Raw genomic sequence first — 18,573 nt, 5'->3', positions numbered from 1 at the left:
GTGGACTGCTGGGCACAGCCATACTGTTCTCCACCCCTGCTTCCTGGGCATTTCTCCAAATTCCTATATTCATAATACTGACCCTTACGACGTAGCCTCTCTAAATTAGAATTTTGCACAAACATATGTCTGTGTAACGGGGATAAAAGGAGTGAGAGCAGCTGAGGGAGGCTGGTTGGGGAGCTGGCCACAGGTGGCCCTGATAAGAGGGCTGTGAGTAAGGAGCCGTGAGAGTCTTGCTCCAGCAGTGGAGCAAGAAGGACCTAGCTGCCTGGTAGAGACTCTTGCTCCAGCTGGGGAGCAGAGAGGACCAGGCTGCCTGGGAGAGCAAGCAGGGTACCTGAGGCAGAGAGGGCTGGGGAAGGGGGCAGACAGAGCTGAGGAGCTCTGGTCTGCTGAGTCCCCAGGCTGAAGCCTTGCTAAACGCCAGGGGAGGTACTAGGGCTTCAAGGAGGCAGCTGGGGCTAGAAAGGCACTAGGTCCAACCCCCTTGCCAGTGATGAGTGGCCATTACAGACTGCAGTTTGCCCCTAAGAGAAGGGCAGTAGAAGTAGCCACTGAGGCAAGGTGGGTATAGGGGGGTTGGGATTCCCCTGAGGAGGGGAGACCCAGAGTGTGGGGACACTGCCGGGGGGGCAGTACCCCAAGATAAGGGGCACCGTGGTCTGGGAGGGACGCAGGGCCTGAACTGGAGGAGATAAAGGGACTGCAGAGGAGCAGGTAAGGGCAGGGGAGAAACCGGCCCCAGGAGGGCACTCCTGAGCTGGGTGAGCTAATTCCCAGACTGACCAACAGGAGGTGCCGCACCGGTGAGTTGGCGGCTTGCTACACTCTACAACAGCCATATTTATGTTCTTAGAATCCTCAGAACCCTAAGCAAAGGGGCACAGAAGTAAAGCAACAGAAAACCAGGATAGAAGAGAGCAGCATGAGTTACGGCAGAGCATATTACCTAATATGATCCAGTAACTAACTGAAAATGGGGCATTTTCTCTTCCTTGACTTGATACCACAGGTGGAATGAAAATCCAAGTGATACTGCAGGAAAAAGAGCACCCGACAATCCCATTCTTGACTCAGAACACGGGAGGGATGGAAAATGAAGGCAACTATCTACTGACCTGCAGATGAAGCTAGAGAAAGCAGCTTACACAGAAAGGATAAGAAATATAGTAGTACTGAAAAGCTGCAGTGTACAGAACAAAAGCCTCATTTTATTAAGTGCTGCTGTTTAGGGAGACAAGCCACACTGTAAATTGTACTGAAAAATGCATTCTTCTGCTCACAGACCTAATTCCCATTCCCTCTACTCACAGCACTCAATTTAAAATATGAGCATTCATTACAATAGGACAGGTTAAAACAGAAGAGGGACATAACATTTATTGCTATTTATAACACCTACTATATATATATTTTCATGATATTAACCAAACGTCATTTTCATAAGCAATAACATACCCAGAATAGAAGGCAGCCATAGGCATACATGTCAGAGGATGGAGATGCCAGGTGTCCCATTCTTAATTCAGGGGAAATTAAGTTCAAGTTGCCCACTACCATAGAGTTCGCAGAGGCACGTTGATCCTAGAAGGGACAACATTACAATCAGCAATTTTAAGCCAGACTGACAATACAGTAAAATGAACATTCCTTCCCATTCCTCATGATCTCACATGAACAGCTTTGCCTTACATTTTTTCCTTCAATGATAGTCCAAACAGGGGATTGAAAAGGTCTCTTACCACCCAAAAATGGAGCACAGGGGGAATAAAGGCAATGAAGTATCACTCTTAAAACACGGGACTAGCTGGTTCTTGCTCACACATCATGAAAAATAACAATTCTAATACCAAAAATTACACATGAAAAGATACTCCAGTACCAGGAGAAACACAGACTGAGATGTTATGGTTGAAATAAAAGAAATTTGAGAAGTTACTGTTCTCCAATGTTTCTCTAAGCCATTCTAGACACAGACAGAACTTTGATAGCAACATACAACTCTAGAACAAAGGGTAGGTAACCACAAAGCAGATTAACAGACTACAGCACACAGGACCCACTTATCAAACATGTAATCTGCAGAAATTTGAAGAGGTATGTAAAGATATCCAGCTGGCTGCCTTATTGTACATAACTCTAGAGGGGAAGCATTCCTTCTCAGTCCAGAGAAGGAAGGTGGGCCTTGCAGTAAAGCACTGGACTAGGACTCAGAAGAACTAGGCTCTAGTCCAGTGGTGCAAGTAGAAATCTTTTCTTGCCGGTACTGCACTCATGGGAGGGACACAAGGGAAGGCACGTGACCTCCCCACATGACTCCTCCCTGCCCAGCCTGGGGACCCCACACATCCCCTCCGACATCACCCTTACCTGTCTAAAATTTTACAACTGCATCTGCTAAACAGATGCAGTTGTAAAATGATGCTTTGGGGCCCTGGTGCCACCTGTACTTCCAGGTATCATCGAGGATCTAGCAGCACCCCAAATTGAAAACATCTTAAATGAAAGAAGGCTATGAAGGACAATCACTCCACTTTCCCTGAAGGGAGGCACTGATAGTGTGTTATGTCCAAACTAAGCTTGTGCCAGCTTGCCTTTATCTAAGTATTGTTCTCTGCCAGGCACTAGGAAAGCGAAGATGCTGCGCCATCTGGGTTTGATAGAAAAGAGGCATAGACCTGTGTGTGCCATGTACATCTTGACAGAACTGCAGCCCAAATTGTTTTATTATTTTCCTCAGCATGACATACAGGAGGGGCAATCAAAATCAGCCTGGCAGAACGTGCATGAGAACTGTCTCTGGACAGATAAGTAATTGATTGAAATCACTGATCTCTTGGGGCCAAATCCTGTTCCCTTTGAGATTAAAAGGAGTTTTGCTATTGAGTTCAATGGGAACAGGCTTTGACATTTGGAGAGGAAAGAACAAAACCACTCAAGCAAGGACTATGTTGCTTATACCACAGGTATCGAAGACTGCTGACTCATGTGAGAAAGCCAGCAGACATCTGATCTTTGTCCATTGCAAGGGAGAAATCAGCAATCAATGAGGCTAGAACAGTCTTTGTACCATATCCAACTCATAAGTCCATCTACAAAGGATCAAGGAAATATGAAGGCTCCAGATTACCTTAAAGTCCTCAGTCTCTTGGTTAGAATGCTCCCATTAGTATATGTTCAGAGTCCAGAGGCTGGAGCAGGAAAGAGGCAAAATTGATGTATGTTTCTAGACAAGGCCTTTTGAGCTTCTGCCAAGTGCCAAGTAAAGGGAAATCTGTTCTTACTGTGAAAGATGCTGTTTGGAGTCACATGGGCAAGTTACATATCTATCCCCCCCACCCATATTCTAGTTAGAACATTCACAAAAAGTCCATTAAGTGTAGACAGGCGTTTTCCTGGGTCCACTGTGAACTAAATGTTCCTTAATGGGCCATTCAACTTGACTTGTCCCTTCATGTGTTGGCTAAATACCTATTGGGCATTACCACAGGAGCAAGCATGTAGTAAACACAACTAATATTCATAACTTCAGATACCAAGATGAATATACATGCATAGAAATAGCATAATCATAAGTACCAGCTATTTCACCTACATGACTATTCCCAAAAGAGATTCTGAAAAATCACACCATGTACCTGAGACCTTATGTGCCAGCACCATGCCCCACTGGAGCTTTGTTATCTGTTATGTAACAACAGAGATGGAGCCAGTGACATGACTCTGTTTAGCTTAAAAGGGTTAGGTTAATTTTTAGCTGTTCAGGTGTGACTGCACCTTTAGTCAGTGAGGGCATACTAGCTGGCACACTTTCAGGTTAGCGGGCTTCAGAGTTCCTTTGCAGTTAACTCTTTAATGTTCATAAACCTGGTATGTGCTGAGGTGGTTTAAAGCATAACAGGTTTTTAGGTTTGCAAATCTGTGAACTCAGATTTTATTTATTTATTTTGCTGGTCATAATGTGGGAGGGTATCCTCTCCACCCTCTGCTCATGAGGTTACATATGTATGTGTCTTGTAGCACCTTCTGAACAACAGTTGGAAGGGAAAAAAATTTCAATAAGTATGGATTGAGTCTTTTCTCTTAGAAAACATGTCATTTTTTCAGGTTCACACTGATTAACACAGAAAACAATTGGATCTGTTCAACTTTCTTCAAATTCCATAGAAAATTAAGTTCAGCTATATTTTCCAGTACAGTGATGAAATGGGTGTTTGTATATACAAACATCAACATGCTTAACTACTCACTTTTCCCCAAAATATGTAGTATTTCAGTCTGTTTTTATGGGAGTTGGGTGAGGCGCCATTTCAGCATATGTATGACTTATTAAAAGACAAATTTTAAGTAGAACTGTATCCTAAACTGCATTATGATATTGTACACAAACTCTGGATTTCAATGGGAGATTCAACTTCCTTTATAGGAACAGAACAGACTCCTGAAACTCTTACCACAAAAGCGGTCCATAGACATGCAAATAGTCCCATTGTCTTCAATGGGATTGATCAAATGATTAAGGATTTACAGGATTAGGTTCCAAGTTTGTAAATTGTTCTAGATGAAACGACACTGCTTGAGCTGTCAGATCAGAAGGAGTGTCATTTGAATAAAGGTGGGCAGATGCTTGATAAACCTTAGCTCCGTTGCTAAGATGAGGAACATATTTTCAGCAAAGTTCTTGGCAGATTCCTGAGGCAGCTGGTTTAAGTTAGTCAGTGTCCGGCATTATAATCTTCACGTATAGTTCTCTCACCCACAAAGCTGGAAAATGAGGCATTTGTTTTCTTTGTTTTGCTGCTCCAGTTCCACTTAGCAAAATGCATATTAGACTAGTTTGGCTACAAAGAAGAATTCTATGTATACTGGGGACAACACCTGATTCCTGTCAGGCTGCAGAACTGGGCTGACATCAGAATCCAAACATCCTCTGGTCAGTGCAAGCAGAGGCATTCCTCTAATGATTTGGACTTGATGTGATGCACTATGAATGTCATGGATAATTCAGACCAATGGGGAGAAACAATCAAAAACACCGTTTAAACACCTTCCGGTTCGGCCCGCTCCCCCACCCAGGGCTCCTGACCAATTTAACAGCCTTTGTTTAAGTTTGTTAGCATATGCATTGTGCTGTTAAAGCCATATAATGAATAAATGCCCTCCCTAGCTGTGTTCTGCTCCTTTAAGGAGCAGATCAGGGAGGTGGAGGGGGCTAGCCCCAAGTCTTTCCGGTAACCCATACCCCCTAAAAATCTCTTGCCGGTACTGCATACTGGAGAGTACCCACCATGAAAAGATACTCCAGTACCAGGAGAAACACAGACTGAGATGTTATGGTTGAAATAAAGGAAATTTGAGAAGATACTTTTCTCCAATGTTTCTCTAAGCCATTCTAGACACAGACAGAACTTTGATAGCAACATACAACTCTAGAACAAAGGGTAGGTAACCACAAAGCAGATTAACAGACTACAGCACACAGGACCCACTTATCAAACATGTAATCTGCAGAAATTTGAAGAGGTATGTAAAGATATCCAGGTGGTTTCCTTATTGTACATAACTCTAGCGAGGCAGCATTCCTTCTCAGCCCAGAGAAGGAAGGTGGGCCTTGCAGTAAAGCACTGGACTGGGACTCAGAAGAACTAGGTTCTAGTCTCAATTCTGTCAGGCTTCCTGATTCTTCTGTCTCTGGTCCACACCTAAGTCAGCTGCATCTCTCCTCCTCCTGGCTGCCTGGACTCCAGGATTATCTAGAGCACAGCAGAGATACTTCCTGCTCTCAGTTCTTGCGCCCAGCGCAACAGCACTCCATGACTGCCAGGAGGAGCAACTGCAGAGAAAGTCCTGACCAGCCCCTGCAGCCCATGAATGGAACATGCTCAGTGCAGACACAGTCTTCAGAGAATTTAGCTGCCACTGTTGGAGACTGGATATTGGACTAGACAAACCTAGACTTGGCCAAGGCTGACCCAATACAACAATACCCATGTTCTTTTGTTAACTGCTTTGCTGAACCAGGGCCATACTCAGTAAAGATCATATTTTTTTTCAGGTTATAGTGCCTACAGAAACTTATTCCACCAGTATTTACAACACTATCTTGGAATTATTCAGAATCACTGCATACACCAGGGGCGGGCAAACTTTTTGGCCTGAGGGCTACATTGGGTTTCTGAAATTGTATGGCGGGCCGGTTAGGGGAGGCTGTGCCTCCCCAAACAGACAGACATGGCCTGGCCCCTATCTAACACCTCCCCCCCTCCCCGCTTCTCGGCCCCCGACGGCCTCCTGCCCCATCCAACCCCCCCATTCCCTGTCCCAACGGCCCCCCCCAGTACCCCTGCCCCATCCACCCCTCCCTGTCCCCAGACCTCCCGCCACTGACTGCCCCCCGCCACCCCATCCAACCCCTCCTCTCATTCCTGATCATCCCCCTAGGACCCGTACCCCATCCAACCACCCCTTCTCCCTGACCGCCCCCGGAACCCATGCCCCTGACTGCCCCCTGCCACCCCATTCAAGCCCCCCCCCTTCCTTACTGCCCCCCCGGGATACCTGCCCCCATTCAACCCCCCTGTTCCCCACCCTCTGACTGCCCCAATCCCTATCCACACCCCCACCCCCAATCACCACCCTGAACTCCTCTGCCCTCTATCCAACCCCTGCTGCTCCCTGCACCCTTACCGCACTTCCTGGAGCACTGGTGGCGCTATAGCCGCACCGTCCAGAGCACCAGGACAGGCAGCCATGCTGCCCAGCCAGCCACGCCACCGCCCAGCACAGAGCACTGGGTCAGGCCGTGGCTCTGCAGCTGCACTGCCCAGCAAGAGCTTTCAGCCCCGCCGCCGAGAGCTGAGGCTGCAGGGGAGGGGGAACAGTAGGGGAGGGCTCCGGGCCAGGAGCTCAGGGGCCAGGCAGGGGTGTCCTGTAGGCCAGATGTGGCCCGCGGGCCGTTGTTCGCCCACCTCTGGCACGCTTTCACATTTGAAGTAGTATTCAAAATACACTAGCAAATGAAGAATTTGTCAATAAAACCTATCTTTATATTTTCACAATAAGGGGTACCAAAAAAATAGGAAAGGCATTCATGATATAACTCATAATGCAGAATTCTGAGTAAGATTAAGGAAACCCTTGAATATATTTTTTAAAAAATTTACCACTGATTTGGTGAAGTCAAAATCTCCAACAATTCCTTGTTTTCGATTCACAGCAAACACATTATTTGTATGCAGAGACCCATGAACTATATTCGCTTTGTGCAGCGTATGCAGACCACGTGCCACTCCTTCCATCACTTTCAGTATTTCCTGATGAAAATAAACAATTTTAAAAACTGAAAGAGCCAAGAGAACCATTGCAAGTATTGTGAATGGGAAACTACACTACACTTAGTAAGATTCTAAAGGATTGCAGAGCCAGTCAAAAAAGCCAATCACACCTGGATTAATCATTTCGAAAACCCAAATGTAAATATCCATTCGGATATGTGGATTCATAACTGGCTCTATCCTGACACGCAATGCAAGAGAAAAAGCCATTCACAAAACTTATGACCATTTATTTAAAAAGAAGGCTATGCAACCAAATGGCTTGTTTACAGTTGAAAGTCATTCGGGGGAAGGACAGGTAGGAAAGAAAATGACAGGATGAAAACTCAGACAAGAGTAATCATGATTATAGTATTTTAAAATTTGTTTGCCAATATTTTGTAAAGGATAGCAGCAACAACAACAAAAGCTGGAATGTTCAAAGGAGCGTGAGTAAGGTCCCCACCTCCAGGGTCGTTTGAAAATCCCAGCCCCAGTGACTGGACACTAAATTGAGGTATTCATAAAAACAAAAACTGTCATATTCCTTTGCAGAGTTTTATCACGCATCAACCGTGAATGCAAGTTATATTGCCACATCACTGGCCAGCAAAGAAAAAGGTGAAATAAGAGAAGAGAGGATCAAGTTGGTTTAAATATTTGTTAAAAAACCTTGCTGAAATTTTGAATAAATTACCCTATTACTTACTTCTGAAGTTAAAGGTGAACTAGCCTGCAGTGCTCCTACACTTGCTCCTGGGTAATATGGGACCATCAGATATACCAAAGGATCAGACTTAAAAAACAAAACAAAAAACAAGGACAATAGACTGATAAAGAAGGGGATTCAAGTTAAAATATCTATTTACTGTGAAGTTAACTTTATTACACATTTAGCACATATTAAGTCCTCATTAAACCAAATCAATTTCGTTTGATTGTTTACGTAAGCTCTGCAGGGAAATTTTTCTATCCAAAGCTTTGGTTAAAAAAACAAAAAGCTTTAACAACAAATTGCTATTTTTCATCTAGAAGATTCATAATCAAAAAAGGATGTCAATCTAGAACTTACCTTGCACAAAAAAAGGAACATCAACTGTAATAATCCAGATTTCTCCTTAAATTCACTCCAAGCTCTGTGATATCTGGCTGCTCTTTCTATCGCTTTTGCCTCTGTGCTCACATCTACCGAATAGCCCTGAAAACAAAGAATTTTCAGCTGATTCCTAAATTAACGTTGTTAATGTGGAATTATTATATTTTATTTTTACGAACAATTACATGACAAATTCTATTGAGTGACCTCCTGTTATATTGAATTATATGCTCAACCTGGGATCTGAGAGATCAGTCCCAAATTTTCTTTGTGAACGTTTAAATTGTTGGACTAGCAATGCAGGTCCAGTGTTCCCACTGACCAAACAGTATCATAGCCAAGTTAACAAGCAGTGTTTACACCAGTGGTGGGCAACCTGCGGCCCACCAGGGTAAGCCACTGGGGGGCCACGAGACAGTTTGTTTATATTGACTGTCCACAGGCACGGCTGCCCGCAGCTCCCAGTGACCGCTGTTCGCCATTCCCAGACAATGGGAGCTGTGGGAAGCAGTGGCCCGCACGTCCTTGAGGCCCGCACCGCTTCCCTCAGCTCCCATTGGCCGGGAACGGCAAACCACAGCGACTGGGAGCTGTGGGAAGTTGTGCCTGCGGACGGTCAATGTAAACAAACGGTCTCACAGCCTGCCAGCAGATTACCCTGACAGGCCACAGGTTGCCCACAACTGGTTTACACTGCTCCACCATTAACTTCATACTTCTTGATCTCCCGAACACTGGTGGGTAGGAGGGGAAGCGTGGCAGTGGAACGCAAAGGAGACACCCGGGAATCAGTAGGGAAGGTGTCAGTATGAGTACGATGGAGACTGAATGCACCAGGAACAGGGAGTGATAGCCAGTAAGAGTAGGGCCCGCTGACGCCCAGGAATGGCAGTCAGCAAAAGGAAGGGACATGCTTGCAGCTGCCCCCAGAGAAGTGAAAGAGGAGAAGAGAGATGGAGACAAACAGCAAAAAAATAACATTGCTTTGATAGTGATCCAAGAGCCTAGCTGAATTATTAGCATTTACTAGGGTATTATTGAAAGTAGTAAAGAAGCAGTTACTGAGTTCAAGCAGATCAATATACTCAGTAAGTTACCAAGAGAGCTCCACATACAGCTACAAACTGAAAGTCAGTGACAGAAAATTACCTTTAAAAGAACCTTCTGTTCTTGAACTTCCAAACACACTAATGGGTGCTTCATGCTCAATTCCTTAAGGGGTTCAGCATCAAGAAGATCCCGTTCTAAGCTGACTGTCAGAAGTCCACCAGAGTTCTGGAGCGCACACATGCAAACACAACCAAAATGCCACTAACTAGCTTAATAATCCAGACACTGCATATTGCTGAATGCTTAATATTTATCAACCACCACTGATAATGCAGGGCACTTACCATAATGTAAGGAAGGTCAAACTTAGGCTTAAATTAAGTAGTCTTTTTTAAAATAAAGAGAAAGTTTCCATTTGGTGATTCCCTTCTCTCCCCCCCCCCCCCCCCCCCCCGTGTTAAACACGTTAACTTGACCTTCATTCCTTCAATACACATCATTTGGATTTAATCTCTCAGTGTCATATACATGAGCCACTGACCGCCCATCTACTTCATAGACGTTAAAAACCTGAGCTCCTGACATGCATAATACATGGGTTTTGTTTTCTCCTCCCTTCACCCTTCCCCAGACACAGCCAGTCTTAGCATTTCATGCTGGTCCAGCATTTAGGTGTTACTGTTGGTGAATTAAACCATAACATGACCAGTCAAGCTGCATGAGTAATTCTACTGAAGTCTGGATACCATATTTGAATTTATTTTCTAGTTATTGGCATGAGTGGGTGACATTGTAAGTGTGTGTGAGAGAGAAGTCTCTTTGGGATGTAAATAATGAAATCTCTCACTTGTTTAAAGTTTCATTTGGCCCGTGACAATATTTTCAGTTGTTAAACTTGTAATCAGACTACTGCCCTTAAAGACTTCATCACTTACTAGAATCTTTGGCATCTCCTGCTTTATGGCATATTTAATGAAGCTACTTCCCCTACTCTCAAATACATACTCCCAGTTCCCTGCCCTTAGAAACACAGCAGGGGCTTCTTACCAGATACTTCAGAATTCCTGCTTCCGGGTGAAGGAGTGGCAGCTCAGGGAACCATTTCTGCACCAGGCAACTAAGCCTCTCCTGAATTAGGGTTACATTCATCAATGCCAACCGCCTCCGCATGCAATACGTACAAGTATATACCAGAAAATACATTAACTGAAGTTTGGGCTGTATGCCCACAAAACGTCCATTTCTGAAAATATGAAGAGCGGAACCTACCCTCTTCCAGTTACATCACTCTGAATGCAACTGGCTTTCACTTTTTCATGGCAACAGTACTATAACAGCCCAATTGGATATATTTTTAAAAACAGGGTTTGTGTGGTAATTTTAGGGACTTCTGGATATCCCCATCCCTTAGAAAAAAATGATCCACCCCCTTCCTCATCAAAGTAGCCAGGGGCAGGCAGCTAGAGAGAGACCAGCTGCTGAAGAAAAGTTCCTACTTACTCTCCTCTCCTTCCCCAACCTGAAAGTAGTTCAAAGGACAAAGAGAGGGGAACCCCAGTACCACCACCAAAGGTAGTCCAACCTCAGCAGGAGCAAGCAGGGGAAATCAGAAGCAAGGTGGCCAAACCTTAGAGTTGGTGAAACAGGCCACAGCTCTTGCCATCTCCAACCACCCCACAAACCTGTAACATTTAGGCGTTACTGTTACTCATGCCCAGCACTGCATTACCAGAGATCCTGTTCCTGCCCTCCTCAGTCCTACTTCTAAGGAGGAGTGGCCATGGATTCTGGATTCCTCCCTCCACGCAGAGTATTTAGGAAGTGGGAGATCACTGGTGTCAGTCTTGCCTTCAACTTGGAGGAAGGACCTCCCTCTTCACTGCCCTGATCCTATCCCCCATATAACACAGATAAAGGCTTTCTTCAGCCACTGTGCTGCCTAATCATCTTCCTACTGCTCTGGTGAAGGGACTGGGACTCACACTTCCAGATTTTCCTCTACCATTCATTTTGAAAAAAGCTGTATCAGGTGGAAAAGAGGAAAACTGATGATTATCTCCCTCCACCTCGGAGAGTATTATTTCATTTCAGAGGCTTTACTGAATATTAGTCTTTCCTTTCAGTACTGTAACATTCATCCTTTAGATTTTATTGAGAATGAATGTATATAATAATGAAACTGAAATGTAAAAGTGGTTCATACAACTCCATAGTTTAAGTTGCTTACATAAATTGATACTTACATATTCTTCTTGTTCATTGTATATTTCCTGAATGAGACTGTTTCTCAGTCCAGTGATTTCTTCTTTTATTTTTGTTATTTCATATTCACTGTAATCATCAGACTGCATGCAGAAACAATAAAATTGCCATCGTATATGCCTCAAGAAATCATACTATATGATGTAACCTAGTAAATAAGACCTAAAAAGCAGCTTCCATATTACATTATAATTTGAGAATGCAGTTTATTCTCGAAAATATTCTAGAATGAAGGTAAGTTACTAACATCATTAGACCTTTTTTTTTTGCTTTTCTAAATTATCTATTTGCTGTAATTTTCTTCATTCTCCTTTTTGGAAATCCTCTATAAAATAAAATCTAATGGTTAGAAAGGGCATTCAGTTCACCCAGGTGTGTGGCCTAAATTATTGTCACAATAAAATTAGGGGTTTGAATGACTGGACAAGATGCTACACCAGATTTAGAGCTTATCTGAAGGTTCCTGGCCATTGGCTTCGTTTTAGAAGTAAAACTTTACAGAACCTGGACAGGAAGAGAAATGAAAAATCAGACTGGAGGGTATGTTCACTTCAGAGATCCGTCTCTCTCTCTGAGGAGGAACTTTTTTTTTTCCATATGATTCCTATAATTTTTTAAAAACCATTCTCTATCAGATACTGGAACTTTTGGGTCCAATTTTCAGACCCAGAGTCGGCACACTGGCCTAGAAAGACATGTGAGGGACACAAACACATTGAAACTTTTCTGTACACAGAAAACCACACATACGGCTGCAAATACACAAATCAACATTTGAGTATCTACACGGCTAAGTGTGCACTTATCAAGCTAGGTGGTACTTGCTCAGTAGAAATGCAAACACTTGCCTACCTGGCAACTGGAGATTAGGCCCTGTGAAATGTACTGGAATAGGAAATGTTTTAAATAGAACTGGGGAAAGAAATGCAAATTCCATTTCACAGAGGAGTTTGAGATTTCAAAATCTCTTTGCGTTCCAATTTGGAACGAACCTGAACATTTCAAAATACTTTGTGAAAGAAAATTCGTTACATATTCATTGTGACATTTTAAAATGTTATATTATAATGCAGAATATAAAACAAAAAATAGAAACAAAAAGTCATTTCCAAACGGACAAATCAATATTAGGGCTGCCAAGCAATTAAAAAAATTAATCGCACGATTATAAAAATTAATTGTGATTAATCACACTGTTAAATAATAATAGAATACCATTTATTTAAATATTTTGGGTGTTTTCTACATTTTCAAATATATTAATTTCAATTACAATACAAAATACAAAGTATACAGTGCTCACTTTATATTTATTTTTATTACAAATATTTGCATTGTAAAAAACTAAAAATAGTATTTTTCAATTCACCTCATGCAAGTACTGTACTGCAATCTCTTTATCATGAAAGCTGAACTTACAAATGTAGAATTATGCACAAAAAATAACTGCATTCAAAAATAAAACAATATAAAACTTTAGAACCTACAAGTCCACTCAGTCCTACTTCAGACAATAGCTCAGACAAACAAGTTTGGTTACAATTTGCAGGAGATAATGCTGCCCATGTCTTGTTTACAATGTCACCTGAAAGTGAGAACAGGAGTTCGCATGGCACTGTTGTAGCCGGCATCGCAAGATATTTACATGCCAGATGTGCTAAAGATTCATATGTCCCTTCATGCTTCAATCACCATTCCAAAAGACATGCATCCATGCTGATGACGGGTTCTGCTCGATAACAATCCAAAGCAGAGCGGACCAACTCATGTTCATTTTCATCATCTGAGTCAGATGCCACCAGCAGAAGGCTGATTTTCATTTTTAGTGGTTCGGGTTCTGTAGTTTCTGCATCGGAGTGTTGCTCTTTTAAGACACCTGAAAGCATTCTCCACATCTCGTCCCTCTCAGATTTTGGAAGGCATTTCAGATTCTTAAACCTTGGGTCGAGTGCTGTATCTATCCTTAGAAACCTCACATTAGTACCTTCTTTGCATTTTATCAAATCTGCTGTGAAAGTGTTCTTAAAACAAACATGTGCTGGGTCACCATCCGAGACTGCTATAACGTGAAATATATGGCCGAATGTGGGTAAAACAGAACAGGACACATACAATTCTCCCCCAAGGAGTTCAGTCACAAATTTAATGAACGCACTTTTTTTTTTTTTTTTTTTTTTTTTTTTTTAAAAAGAGCATCATCAGCATGACCTCTGGAATGGTGGCCGAAGCACGAAGGGACATATGAATGTTCAGCATATCTGGCAAGTAAATACTTTGCAATGCCAGCTACAAAAGTGCCCTGCCAAACACCTGTTCTCACTTTCAGGTGACATTGTAAATAAGAAGTCATCAGTATCTACCGTAAATGTAAACAAACTTGTTTGTCTTAGCAATTGGCTGAACAAGAAGTAGGACTGAGTGGACTTGTAGGCTCTAAAGTTTTACATTGTTTTGTTTTTGAGTGCAGTTTTGTAACAACTAAAATCTACAATTGTAAGTTACACTTTCATGATAAAGAGATTGCACTACAATACTTGTATAGCGTGAATTGAAAAATATTTATTTTGTTTATCATTTTTACAGTGCAAATATTTGTAATAAAAAATAATTATATTAAGTGAGCACTGTACATTTGTATTCTGTGTTTTAATAGAAATCAATATATTTGAAAATGTAGAAAAACATCCAAAAATATTTAATAAATTTCAATTGGTATTCTATTGTTTAACAGTGTGATCAATCATTATTAATTTTTTTAATCACAGTTAACTTAAAAAAATTAACTGCGATTAATCAACAGCCCTAATCAAAATGTTTAGTTCGGAAAGTGCAGAAACAGAATGTTTTGACACTGTAGAAAAAAAGAGAAAAATTCCATCAAACAAAATTTCAGTGAAATCTACACAATCTCAAGAAACCTTTTGGTTTTGACTAAACCGCATTTTCTGACCAACTAATTTTAAATCAGTTTGGTTTCCTCTCATTCTCCCAAAACTTGCTAGTACTTCTACACATTTAGAAGATCTGACCTGTCCTTGATATCCTGACAGTGAAAACATTCATCTATACCCTAACCATCTCTCATCTCAACTGTTACCTCTACCTCTTCCTCTCTGATCTCCACCCCGTACACATCACCATCCAGTCCAACCAAAACGCAACAGCTAAAAGTATCGTCCTAGCCCAAATAAACTACATCACCCTTTGAATTTTTCCATTAGCCTCTACTATAAGGCAAATGGAAAATTTGTTACCAGATTATTTCCTTTCTTGTAGTGATCTCATATTCAAAAATATATGAGCCGCACCTCTCTTCCTGCAAATAACCGAGGCTAGAGAGTAAGACTTATCCTTGAGGTGCCAGTGCTTGGCTAAACCACTTCTGCCATCTCTCCAGATGATGTGTGTGAGATAACATCTTTTATTGGACCAATGTCTGTGGTGAAAGAGACAAGTTTTTGAGCTACACAGAGCACGTCCTCTGAGACCGGAGGAAGAGTTTTTTGTAGCTCGAAAGTCTTTCTCACCAACAGACATTGATCCAATACAAGATATTACCTCACCCACCTTGTCTCTCTCATATCTTGGGATGAACAACACTGCATACTCTCCCCAGACGACTATTTCCCAGCGTTGAGTGGAAACACTAAATTCTTATGAACAGATTAAATATAAGCTTAATGGTAAAGACTTGGTCCATTATATTACTGACATGCATAGAAGAGGCCATCACAAAGGATATTTGAAGGCCTTATCTTGAGTGGGACAAATCTGGGGGGAGAGGGCAGTAAGAGAAAGGTAATACGTTAACAACTGTCCATTCTGGATCTTACCCTCCCCTCCAAGACACGTGGGATGTAGCACGTTGTAAGGAAAAATTAGAAGGAAAGAGAAATGAGATTAGCCAAAGCATCTGTCCCCGGTGCTCTTGTACCTCCTTCCCCACTGACGACTCTCACTCTTGTGCTTGGATTGGATATAAATAGGTAAACAGTGGGAAGGTACCCCAACTACTCGAGTATCAGCTGGAAAACTTCTTGGTTCAGTGATCATTTGAGTGGTTCATCTGTTGACTCCAGAGGTTGTCTGGTAGTGTGTTCATGAGAGAGATTCACATAAAAGTGATACTGGAGACATTCTGCTCAGAGAAGTCTGTGTGTTACTTCAGTATTTAGACTTGACCTTCTTGTGGTCCCTTGCCATTTTATGTATGTCATAGTCATGGAGTTGTCTAACTGAGATAGCATATGGTCCTCCTTCAGACAGTCCTGGAAGTCTCAAAGAATCAGTACCTCACTGATCTCTAGGAATTAGTTTCTCAGGAGCCTTTCTGACCTTGATGACTTTCCCTGTGCCCTGGGGTGTGTCAAGTACTCTGCAACATCAATATCCATGGTCACAATTTTGGATTCTGGATTGTGCAGGAAGGATGCTACCATCACATGGATTTGCTGTTTCCACCAACTTAGGAACCTGATCACTACATGGTATCCTCACATTCCTTTCCATCTCCTGTTGGAAACTGTTACAGGCCCTTAAGATCTATCCTTTAACCTTTCTAGCGCAGCTTTACCCATGGAATAACCCCTACCGCAAAGAGATTGGAAATCCTAGGAGCTGGTACTGATGAATACACATGGTATTCCTCGACACCCAGGAGATCAGTGCCTGAATCTTGTCAACCCTCTCCTGTGCTGTGAGCATGCTGGTTCTGCATCAAGCTTGGCAGATGGTTCTCTGAAAGGGAATCAGAGAGCTCTTAAAGTTTGACACAGACAAATGTGCCTACAGCATGCAGGTCTGGTTAAGTTGCTTCTTGCAAGATTGTACAAGGTGAGTATTTAGTTTAAGAAAAGATGCATCTGAGTCCCTAGACTCCTTGGACAGGACACTATCTCTATCAGTAGCTTTGTGAACATTGTGTGTGTGGAGGATAGACTGCATGGTAACACTTTGTACTGACAGTGGCTATTTTTATAAGCATCCTGAAGGAACTGCGGGTATCAGGCCCTTCCACGACTATGCAGATAAGCTCCTGCCAGGTCTATTATCAGCTCTTCTAGGGAGAGTGCAGCAAAAGGGAAGTGAAAGTCTGCATCCTCTATTCAGTCTTCTCTTCCAAACCCCTCAGCCTCTTAAAGTCTAACTCCGCCTGGACTCCATCACTTCTTTTTCTTTCTGTGAAGAAAAGAGATTAGAGTCCTTGACTTTTTTGCTCTGAGGAACAGCCTCTGTTGCAAATAATTTTAGAAGGTGTGAAATTTCCTTACGGGTGCTTGTCACTATCTATTGAGGCTGGAAAGAGGGGAAAAGAAAGGATGTGCAGGAGCCTGAAGCTCCAGAATGCAACGCAGATACTTTTTCTCTTATACTGTCCAGCATGGGACAACTTGAACCCCTGGGTGCTGGAGACCAGAGGGGGGCAATGCCCCCCACACTTTTTAAACAGGGGGCCAAGCTCCCAGCTTTTGAGAATCAGAACTAGGCAGAGACATACAACAAGAGGAGGCCCCCACCCCACCCCCAGTGGCCTCTGGCCAGAACTGGGTGGTGTAACAGAGGAGCCCCTTCCCTGCTGGCATAACGGAGGGGCAGCCAGACCATATCTGAGTGAGTGATATTGCAACCTGGCACACAGGGTCACAAGAGCACTCAAATTTGGTTGTAGTTTTCTGTGCTATTGCTTGAACCAGGAGTCTAAGTAGTAGGATGATCCTGCCTGACGGCCTGCATACTAGATGGGGGTGGGCGCTCAGATGCAAACATACTGACTTTTTGGACTGGTAGGAGTTGGCACCTGGCCACTTAGTTTGTTCCCATAACTCTTGCTGCCAGCCTCACAGAACTGATGGCTCCATCCCCCATGAACACATCATCAGGCATATTTTATCTAGTACTGATATGGTTCTGAGGGGGATGGGGTCAAAGCTCTTTAAAGGCATCCCATCAGGATACTGAGGCTGCACAAAGCACGTGATGACCAGTGAGACTCAAAGAGCTATGCTAACATTTCTAATTCTCTTCTAAGGGCGGCTTCCATCTTCCTGCCTGAAGGTATTGAAGGCGTCTCCCCTTGGCAGAAATTAACATGTCCTTTACAGGGACACCACAGCTGAGGAAGGATGAAGAGAGAATCTTGGAATTCTAGAACCTGGAAAGCTATCAGACTCGGCCTCTTCTCTTTGTTGGCCATTTTCCAGCCCTTCCTTGTGATTTTCTTGAAGGAGAAATAAGGAGATAGCAAATTGTTAGTTTTGAATTGAAGAAATATTCCCTTTTCATGCCCTCTCTCTCTAGATGTCAGTGGTGCCCAACCTTCATGCCAAGTTTCAAGCACATCTGTTCCTCAGTGTTGTCATGATCCAAAACTAACAGTTCCCCTACTTCAGCGTCCCCCAAGGAGCTGGAGACCTGCTGTGCTTTTTTTCCTGTGTTATTTTAAGCCTTTTTTGGATTTCTAATGTATTTTGCAGAATCCCCAGAGGATCAGTCTCTCCTAGTCTAGTTCTCGTTGAAGTCTTAGCCTGGGCAAAGAGAATTTGATTTTAGCCCTGTTGTGCCTCATTATGTAATCCAGAACTGGGGAGGAAGTGGCGGGGACTGCCCCTAAGAGATCCCAAATCCTCCTCTTGGGAAGAACAACTGTCTGAAAGGATGATGGATCCCTTGACTAATGGACTCAATTAACCCATTAAAAACCGGAGATACACAACCAGATTTTTTTCTCCTTTTGAGGGAGACTGGACTGGGGGTAACTTAGTGCCTTACCCTTGAAGAACTCTTAATCAGTGACAACACTGATATCTCCCAGACTCCCAAGAGCTGAGTAGGACCAAGCAATGGAGGTAT

The 18,573-nt window shown here is 42.9% G+C and overlaps 1 protein-coding gene across 17 annotated transcripts in view; it reads right to left on the bottom strand.

Moving 5' to 3' along the window:
* The window catches only part of STK31 (serine/threonine kinase 31), a 97,470-nt gene that overhangs the window by 20,333 nt on the left and 58,564 nt on the right, over positions 1-18,573 (bottom strand). For 15 of the 17 annotated variants that reach the window (XM_024106776.3, XM_065583367.1, XM_042861450.2 and 12 more), the window contains 7 exons: positions 11,706-11,807; positions 10,510-10,590; positions 9,562-9,687; positions 8,389-8,514; positions 8,026-8,112; positions 7,167-7,316; positions 1,462-1,587 (listed from right to left, as the gene is read on the bottom strand). In XM_024106776.3, coding sequence (XP_023962544.2) covers positions 1,462-1,587; positions 7,167-7,316; positions 8,026-8,112; positions 8,389-8,514; positions 9,562-9,687; positions 10,510-10,590; positions 11,706-11,807 — 798 coding nt within the window. The remainder of the gene's footprint in view (positions 1-1,461; positions 1,588-7,166; positions 7,317-8,025; positions 8,113-8,388; positions 8,515-9,561; positions 9,688-10,509; positions 10,591-11,705; positions 11,808-18,573) is intronic. The other 2 variants (XM_042861455.2, XM_065583369.1) reach the window with 2 other exon arrangements.

The sequence above is a fragment of the Chrysemys picta genome, chromosome 2 (assembly GCF_011386835.1).
Source record: "Chrysemys picta bellii isolate R12L10 chromosome 2, ASM1138683v2, whole genome shotgun sequence".
Taxonomy (NCBI): Eukaryota; Metazoa; Chordata; order Testudines; family Emydidae; genus Chrysemys; species Chrysemys picta.
Note: the sequence above shows the minus strand (reverse complement) of the source record. Positions and strands in the feature narration are given on the sequence as shown.